Source organism: Mastomys coucha, unplaced genomic scaffold (assembly GCF_008632895.1).
Source record: "Mastomys coucha isolate ucsf_1 unplaced genomic scaffold, UCSF_Mcou_1 pScaffold18, whole genome shotgun sequence".
NCBI classification, from domain to species: Eukaryota; Metazoa; Chordata; class Mammalia; order Rodentia; family Muridae; genus Mastomys; species Mastomys coucha.
This window is the reverse complement of record NW_022196900.1, coordinates 94,597,241-94,607,240: the sequence shown is the minus strand read 5'-3', so window position 1 is coordinate 94,607,240 and position 10,000 is coordinate 94,597,241. Positions and strand designations below refer to the sequence as shown.

Genomic DNA, 10,000 nt, shown 5'->3' with positions numbered 1-10,000 from the left:
AATATTACAGATGTAAAGACAAAACCAAAACTGAATACCCCCAAAGGGTTCATTTTCCAGCATCCACATGGCAGCTCAGAACCGTCTCATTTCTCCAGTTTCAGAGGATTTGATGTCCCTCCCTTCCTAGCCTCTGGCAGCACAAGGTGTGCATTTGGTGCACAGAGATAGAAGCAGGCAGAAAGCTTGATCCTCAGGTCACAGACTGATCACCAATATAATGGAAACAAAATATGGCTCTGCAGAAGAGGAATAATGAAAGTGACACCTTTAACACTAGGGTTCAAGGCTGAATTTGAGGGCAGCCTGGTCTACACAGCTGTTACTGGATTGATATTTTAGGTCCACCAACACAGAATAGATTATTTCTTATTATTATGTAGACCTACAGAACAATGCTATTAGAAAAAAAAAAAAAAGGACAAAAAGCCAGGTATGGTAGCTAACAATTTTAATGAGGTAGGTGGATTTCTGTGAATTGAAGCCATTCTATTCTACATAAGACAGCCAGGGCCCTGTATCAAATGAAACAATGCATACCTTCCCACACAGACAATTCAGAGGAACCTGGGCGGGAAGGCTCAAGCTAGTAGCACACTTCTGCCCAGGGCACAGGCCTGGTGCACCTCACCTGCGTTTTAATGCTTTCGGGGTCATCGGTGTGGCTGTCCCGCTTCTGGCTGGGCTTCCAGGCGTTCTCCGCCTTTCTCAAGTGCACATCTTCTTTTACGGAGACAGTGATTATCTTTCTGGGCTCCCTTCTCTGGCCAGGTTGAGACCTCCGAGGTCCAACATTCAACAACTAGGACAAGAACATTACATGCATTCAGAGAACTCACAGCAGCCTGCTTCTGTAGGCCTCATGCTCACAGCACACACTCCTAGATGAAAGCATCAGGTATCAGGTGTCCAAGTTAGAAAAAAGCTGCCTCAGAGTCAGGAGGGAGAAAATGCCTCAGAAGAAATGCCATCATTACAGCATCCCTACCTCTAAAAGGTCCACAAGGATCAGAAAATTGTGTCTGATAAACTACCATTCCAACCCAGGAAGCCTGTGCTCAACCGAAGCTGCACCCACACAGGCCTCGATGGCCACACCAGGTTAGTTCTTCCCTGCTCCACAGGCATTCCCAGGAGATGAAGAAAAGGAAAGAAGCAAACTACTTGTCCTAGCTGTGGTACTGCACACCTGCACACCTGTCACCCCAGCACATGGGACAGGACAGAAATGTCAGCCTGAGCTAAAGGTGAGGCCCTGTGTCCAAAAAAAAAAAAAAATCAATTAACTATTAATAAATTCTAACCTAATAAAGACATTGAAACAAAAGCTCTATTTGTGAGCTTTCTAGGTAGAATTTAAATACAACTTTATTATCCAATCCTCTGTAACTGACACCCACTCTAGAGGCGGAGCATTATGATTCCCGATTTCATCAACGGAAGGGGAACTAGTTCTTGTCTGGAAAAAAGTCTGTATTTCTCTCTTCTCCTCCTACCATGATACATGTAGTAGTACAAATATGCATCAATGACACAATGGTCACCAAATTAAATACTGTTACAGCAAGACAAGGTGTGCAGGGATAGTGACCTGGCTCAGAAGTTAGGAAGGTTTGTTGGTGGCCAGGCATGGTGGTATATACCTATAATCCCAGCACTTGGAAGGGAAAGCAGGTGGATGGATCCCTGAACGACATGGCAGGTTCCAGGAAACAGGTCTCTACAGAGCCTTGCTTCAAAAAAACGGGGTGGGGTTGGTTTTGCAGAGAAGCCAAGTTTGGTTCCTGGCACCTTCGCTAGACAGCTCAACTACTGCTTGCAACTCCAAAACCAAGAGACCTGAAGGCAACTTGGCACTGGACTCATGTGCACACAAATACAGGCACACATGTACAGAATTTTAAAGGGCCGGAGAGATAGCTCAGCAGCAAAGAGCACTGTTTCCTCTTCTAAAGTCTTGAAGCAACCACATGGTGGCTCACAACCATCTATCCTGGGGATCCAATGCTCTGTTCTAGCATGCAGGTATATATACACATAGATTTCTCATTTACATACAACAAATGAATAAGTCTTTAAAAAAAAAAAAAGAGTATTCACTGTTTTTGCCAAGGACTGGAGTTCCCAGCACCCATGTAAGGCAGCTCACAAATGCCAGGAACTCCAGTTTCTTGGGGTCCAATATTTTCTTCTGGCCTCTGCGGTTACTGCACACATATACGTACAAACCCACACATGTGCATGTTTTTTTAATCTTATATAAATAAAAATTTAAAGCTATTTTTTGTATGTAGAACTAAAACCTGCCACCTTAAATGTTTTTTGTTTTGTTTTGTTTTGGAGACAGGGTTTCTCAGTGTATCCCTGGCTATCCTGGAACTCACTGTTTAGCCCAGGTTGGTCTAGAACTCAGAAATCCGCTTGCCTCTGCCTCCCAAGTGCTGGGATAAAAGGCATGCACCATCACTGCCACCTTAAATATTTTTTAAGTCAGTTTCCTTTACTGGTTTTTTAACTTTACTTCCATTTTTTCCCTTTGAAACAATCTCACTACATAGCCCTGGCTGGCCTTGTACTCACAGAAATCCACCTGTCTCTGCTGGAATTCAAGGTGTGTGTCCTTACTGAGGGACACAGGCAGGCTTTCCTGCAGGTTAGGCTCTCCTGAACTGGAACGCCTTCACACCCAGCATTCCTGATCAAGATTAATCACGGGAGAGATACTGGGCTTTGACTTCTCAGCCTTGTTACACAATGATAATCTGCATTTTCTTCTGATAAATCATTCAAATGAAGTAAATACTTGTATTATTTTGAAGAGGATTGTTAACATTACAGAAAAGATTTCATAAGATGCAAGCCACAATAGTATCTCATTTAATAACACAATGTTGCACTTTTAAATACATAGAGAACTCTGGGGAAAAAATACAAACTAAAATACCATAAAAACAGAGTGTCCAGGTCAGATACGGTCCTAACCTAGGTCGATAAGCTTAGAAGCATTTCCACCTAAATGTTCCAAGTCATTCCTTAAACTGACCATCAATCTAGGACTCGAAATGGCAGTGCCAAGTGGACAACAGGATGAAAGTTCAAATCCTCGTTAATATCGACAAATGTACCAATAAGGGACACAGAACAGATGGCAGGATCTCAAATGTTTTAGCAAATATTAAAGCAAAACAAAACAAAAACAGGCCAGATAAGGTATGAGACATGGTTTAAGTGAGAGGCACTAAAGACAGGAACATTCCATCAGGGACAATTGCTGAAGCAGACTAAGGACATTCACTTATAAATGAATCTTCTATACATGATCTAGCCCAAACAGCTCTGGTAAGATATCCAGTTAGCCAAACGCTGTCTGGATGTTACGATCAAGATTATATTCCTGAGGCAGCTTGTATGGACAAGGACCCTTTCCAGGGTTGGAAATAACAAGTAAACAATTTAACCCACACTTGGATATAAAAACACACCAGACCAAATGTCCTTGGGAAAATAGGAAGTGACATAAAATGATGACAGTCACTGAATGAAGGCCTGGCAAGACAGAACAGGTGCTAACATGTAGGCACCACATTCTCAGCATCCATGTAAAAGACAGGTGACACAGAGTGACAGTGCACATCTGCAATCTCAGTGATGGTGGATTGGGGCAGACACACCATCCCGAAAGCCTGTTGCCAGCCAGGGTAGCTGAAACAGCAAGCCCCATGGTCCACAGGATACCCTGTCTCAAAACATAAGGTCATCTTTGATGGAGGGGACACTAGACCTGGTCCTTGGTCTGCCCACAGGCACGTACTCTTATGCACATGTGTACCATCCATCTAGCTACCCCATATAAAGAAGAATCACACAATGCATACTTGAAGATAGTCATTTACAAAAACTACTGCAAACACCAAGGAGTAAGCCTCGAGATTACAACCTGCAAGTGAGACCAATTTACACAGATCTCCTCACTCACTTTAAGTTCCTAGAGGAAAAAAACCACCCTGTGTTAAAAGGTTTTACAAGGCAAACTGATTGAGCTTCTTTGAAGATGGAAAGCTGAAAGTCTCAGGCTTAAGGCCAAACAATCTTGGACTATCTTTAGTGCCCTTAATAAACCATTCATTGGCCACCTCTGTGCTTGACTTAATAACTTCCTTGTGATCATTAGGAAATTCTTTTGGGGTGTACTAACAAACCCTATCTTCTACTAATCCAAGGGACTAGAATACTATCAGACAGCCTGTAAGGCCAGAAGCTAAGATTTCCCTATCTGCCTATAGCCCCTAACTTAAAATCCCCATTGGTATATTTAAAAAGAAACATTCTTTTGTTCTTTTACTAAAAAATGTCACAGAATTGCCACAAAGTTAGAGTGGGGCATTTGAAGAAACCCAAATCCAAGTTCTTGGGCCTTGCTCACTCATATTTAGCTCTAAAATAAACTTTAAAAAATGTATTTATTTATCATGCATATATACGCCAGAAGAGGGCACCAGATGTCATTATAGATGGCTATGAGCGACCATGTGGTTGCTGGGAATTGAACTCAGGACCTCTAGAAAAGCAGCCAGTGCTCTTTCCTCTGAGCCATCTCTCCAGTTCTAGAATAAACTCTTACATTGAAGTGAGAGCTTTAGTTTGCACTGACACTATAAATGATAACTTTAAAAGTATCCTTTAAAAAAATATATAGTACTTTGTAGTGCTATATAGTCAACCAGCACTATGCAGTCAGTGACTTACACACGCACCATCTATGCACATGCTTTCAACAGCCACACATGGAACCCTGTGCAGTGATGAGGACACACTGACAATGAGGTGCTGAGGTTCTAGGCGAGCACTAGAATGTCTACACCTGGCCCCTAAGTTCTATTCTGGGGACTGAACTCAGGTCCCAAGGCTTTGTGGGGAGCACTTACTAACTAAGCCACCTCTCCACCTTCTCAAAAAGTCACTTTAAATTCTCCTTTCTATTTTCACTATTTTACAAGAGCTGCAGCTTGTTCTCAACTCATCCGGCTTCTTTTGCATCAACTATTGGAAACAGGGAACAACGAGCTGGTAAAAGAACTGAGAAGATGCACTGCAAGCAGAGGCCGTGCTTTGTACTTTCCATGAATGATTTAGGTACTACATCAAGCAATTCGGAGAGCGCAGACATCTCATGTAGAGAATAACCAACAGTCTCCAGGCTCCCTCTGATCTACAAAGCAGGGAGTGGCCAGAGCCTGCAGTCTGGCAGAGTGGGACGCCTGGCACAGATCCACTGGTGATGCCACTCCTGTGTGTAGGACAACAGACAAGTTACTAACACTACACTTCTGGAGATGCCATTTGTCTGCATTTTGACTTCATGGCCTATAGTAAATAAGAGCGAACCAAACCTACATCACCACAGACATGTCTTTAAAAATAGATCCAGCACTTTCCTACAGGTAAGCAATTCAGAGGTGAGAGAGACACCGCCAATGGAGTGCAGCCTGGGGCCGTGCTTAGTTCCAGAACTGGCAATCCATGCCCACTCTGCACTTTGTAAATCTGTAGAAACAAAGAAAGGATTAGCTGAGAGCCACTGGAATCTCTAGGACACCATGACATCCTAGAATCCTACACAAGTCAAACGTATGTGATGGTCAACTTCAACAGAGACGAAACAAACAAAGACCAGACCAAGTCACTGCAGTAAAACAGTGCAGGTGCACCATGCATTTGCTTTAATACTCATATGGGTATTAATACGGAGGACAGTCTTTGCCTCTTCTACTTCTTGATCATAGAACTCAGCAAATAGAAGCCATTCCCTGTGCTTAGACACGGGGTCTTTGGTAGCTTCCTAACTGACTGGGTTGTGGTAGGGAACTGGCACTTACAGGCACGCCTCTTCCACCAGGCGTCTGCCTTCCAAAATCTGCAAAGGCTGGGGTGAAGTCAGGTCCTCGAGGCAAAATGCGAGGATCTAGGGTCCGCATCGGCAATCTGGGCTGGTTGATCTGCATGAAGAAGCACAGAAGAGCTTGAAGCACACGTGTGCCAGTGCACTCAGTGCCACAAAGTTATCACAGACGTCACTGATGCTGTGAGCTGAAGAGGCAAGCACTGACTCTCCCTCAGAATCCTAGCTCCCGAGCTGCTGGGCTGTGAGTGGTTGTCATCCAGGAATGATTAGGCCTGTAGGGTAAGTACCCCATGTCCCTGTGCAGTACATAACAGACAAGCCCAAACTGCACTAGCGTTTATTGTGCACCATATAAACCAATTGTAAAGAGGAAGGATGCTGGGGACAGAGGGATGGCTCAGTGGTTAAGAGCACTTGCTGCTCTTGTAGAGGACTTGAGTTCCCAGCACCTACATGGCAACTTAACATATATGCAGCTCCAGTCCTAGGGGATCTGATATCCCCTTCTTGCCTCTCTAGATACTAGGCACATATGTGAAATACAAACATAGGTGCTGCCAAATATCCATACACATAAAGTAATAAATAAACATTAAAAATTCAAAAGAGAAGTTTTTAAGTCTATGTAAAGGACTGGGGACTTTAGTCACATTAGGACTTGATTAACTGTTGGGAAAGTTGTGAGATACACAATATCTGAATTATGTTGCCTGCCACCTAAGTTTCATCTTCTAACACCTCCTGTTCTGGTTTCTGAACCTCCAGGCTGCTGCTATAACTCCCTACGTTCAGAGCGAGGTATGCTCTGTGAACGCAGCCTTGTTTCCTTCAACTCACAGCAAGCTCACTTCATCACCAGAAGAGAGCCTCAAGAAACACACACACTAATGTATTTTTAAAACCATCACCCAGGGCTAGAGAGTAGGCTGCACGAAAGAGAACTTATTCTTGCAGGGCACCAGGGATTTCAGTTCCTGGCATCAACTGATGGCTCAACTATCTTCAACTCCAGTTCCAGAGGATGTGACACCCATTTCTGACCTCCTTGGGCACTGCATGCATACATGCAAGCAAAACACTCATATTCATAGTGAAATAAAATCTAAAAACCTAAAAGAGACAATATTCTGGGAACAGCCAGTTCTCAAGCATTACATATTTTATTGTGTTTTAATGCCTGTGATCTAACAGTCCCTGAGAGCTGCTTGCACTGAACCTGTCTGTACTCAATACTCAGATCACATGGCTTACCTTGTCAAGAACCACATCACTGATGGGAGGCAGACCTTCTGGTTTTTGGATACAGGCAGGCATAAACTGGATGTCCAAAAGGAACTCCCGGTCATATTGCTTCTTGCCTTCTGTATCTGTAGGCTTCCAGGACTCTAAAAGAATATCATAAGCAGAAACCATTTGCCCAAACCTGTCTCAATATTCACTTTACCTCCTCAAGGAAACAAAGAAGAAAACTCAAGTGTCAGGAGCCATGTAGGATAGACTAAGGCTAGCAGGTGGCCTCCTGGAGGCGGCCACTGTCTTTCCATGGTCTGCAGTGGGTGAGCTCTATGAGGCAAGTCCCAAAGAGACTTCATCCCAGGATTGCTTCTTGGAGCTGCTATGCCTTTCTTGTCATTACTAAATTAATATAAGTTGTTTTGCTAAAAAGGTATAATAAAGGTATAATCAAAAACAGAATTGGCCGGGTGGTGGTGGAGCACGCCTTTAATCCCAGCACTTGGGAGGCAGAGGCAGGCGGATTTCTGGTCTACAGAGTGAGTTCCAGGACAGCCAGGGCTATACAGAGAAACCCTGTCTGGAAAAAACAAACAAACAAAAAGAACAGAATTGCCCACTGCTCATAACAGTAAGTAAAGGTTGTATATTAAGAAATATAATGAGTACTCATGAAGTTTGTGTTAAGAGAAAAGCATGAAGTCCAAAGATGAAGCCACAGGTGTGCACTATGGCAAGACAAGGTCATATGAAACTGTTGCTCTGAACTTACAAGGAGCATATAGAGCGAAACACTGCTTTCAACATCCTTTCCTAACTCCAATTTTGTATAACATTCTATCCATGAGGTAATTTTCTAAGAACGTTAATCTATAAAAAGGCTAGAGAAAAGAAATAAAGGTAATGGTTTGGCACCCATCCAATTGTAGAGATGTAGCCATTTTCCACTTCATCCTGTATATGGATTTTCTGTGGGACTCTTTCCTCTCCAGTTCACAAGGAGTTAACTAGCCTGGTCTGCAATAGGGCTCTTGGCAAGCTGGCTGCTATACAGCATGTGTTAACCTCCAAGGCTAGTGGTTTTCAGCCAGAGAATAAGCAAGAGTGTCACACCTCCAGAAGCTAATAGCATCCAGTTCAGTCAGAGAAAACTACAAGGCCAGAGATTACCAGTCATTGGCCTTCATTCAATGCTGTGCCTGACCTCAGCTCATTTCCCATGAGGCCAGGCAGGCTCCTGCATCAAAGTTAGCCCAGGCATCCCGACAGCTGATAAAGAATAGATTCCAAATGTCTACATATCAACTGGAAACAAGGTGCAGGCACTGTCTACACACCCTCCTCAGAGCCTGTGGCTTTTGTGTGTGTTCAAGACAGAGTCTCCCTGTGTAGCTCTGGGTGTCCTGGAACGAGCTCTGTAGACAAGGTTGGCCTTGAGCATACAGAGATCCTCCTGCCTCTGCCTGCCTTCCGCTAGGGTTAAAGGTTGGTTCCATCACCACCCAGCCATCCAGGCTCTTAAGGACATACAAGGACGGTCAAGCCAGGAAGACCTCAGAAATGAGAAACCAGACAAGACTTTAGTTTCAGGGGAAACGAGGTCAGCTAAATGGTTGTTCACATGGAAATGCTACTTTAAAGGAAAAAAAAAAAAAAACAAGTAATAAAAGACAGTTTACTTCAGACCATGAAAGTTTAGTCAGCTAGATTGAGAATTCTCATCTTTGTCTTCAGTTTAATTTGAAGAAGCTAAGTGGATCCTCGTGAGAAAGCCTGACCTGTGGTCTTCTGTTTGGAAACAGGGTTCACTATGGAGCTCAGTTTCAGAGTGCTAGGGTAACAGTGTGGATCACCAGGACTCCTTAGCTCCACTTTTTATTACAAATTTTGAACTAGTATTTGGCCACAAGAATTTGGCTTGCCTCAGTTTGTGTTGCATCAACTATTTAACCTCACTTTCATTTAAAAAATTTCATCTTAAAAACTTTAAAAAAATATTTATTTAAATGTATGCATATGAATACTATAATATGTTTCTTCAGACACACCAGAAGAGGGCATCGGATCCCATTACAGACAGTTGTGAGACACCATATGGTTGCTGGGAATTGAACTCAGTGCCTCTGGAAGAACAACCAGAGCTCTTATCCACTGAGTTATCTCTCCAGGCCCCTCAGCTATGCACTGAGAGCAGGGACTGCAGAAGCCAGGAGGGCATGTATCCCTGGAGCTGGAATCACAGGCATTGTAAGCTGTTTGAGGGTGAGGCTGGGAACCAAACTCTAGTCTCCTGCATGGTTAGTATGTTCTTTTAAGGGCAGAGCCATTTTTCAAGACCTCCCAGCCGTACTTTTATCACATAAAATTTCTATGTGAAATTTATAGCCCCAATCATGTCCTGGAAGCAGGCTGGATCCCCTGTGTTCTTAGGGCTCCTACCCCAAGAGACTCTTTTAACATTATGAAGGTGTTTCCAAACCAAGCCTGTCTTACATAACTATATTTATTAGAAAGTAGATAACTTATTGGGCTTTAGGAGTTAAACTATTCCTTTCCCAACCTTACTGCTACACAAAGATTGCAAGGTCAAAGGAAATCTGATGGCTATTAGATAGCTGGACCCTGTCACTGAGCAATGACAGCACTGTCACCACAATTAGGAAGAAAAGGTCGGTGGTCACCATCAGGGTTTAGTGATCTGGTGGGAGACACTGCTCCTACAGCGTTAAAAAGAAGTTTTTATACAAAACTGCTTTGTTTAGTAGTTGCTAAATGCGATGTACAATAAAAAGGCAACACTGCTGGGCGGTGGTGGTGCACGCCTTTAATCCCAGCACTTGGGAGGCAGAGGCAGGTGGATTTCTG

The 10,000-nt window shown here is 43.4% G+C and overlaps 1 protein-coding gene across 33 annotated transcripts in view; it reads right to left on the bottom strand.

The window, feature by feature from the left end:
* Eif4g3 (eukaryotic translation initiation factor 4 gamma 3) overlaps nt 1-10,000 on the bottom strand; it is a 217,147-nt gene that overhangs the window by 47,844 nt on the left and 159,303 nt on the right. For all 33 annotated transcript variants that reach the window (XM_031379180.1, XM_031379179.1, XM_031379178.1 and 30 more), the window contains 3 exons: nt 7,154-7,287; nt 5,877-5,996; nt 632-802 (listed from right to left, as the gene is read on the bottom strand). In XM_031379180.1, coding sequence (XP_031235040.1) covers nt 632-802; nt 5,877-5,996; nt 7,154-7,287 — 425 coding nt within the window. The remainder of the gene's footprint in view (nt 1-631; nt 803-5,876; nt 5,997-7,153; nt 7,288-10,000) is intronic.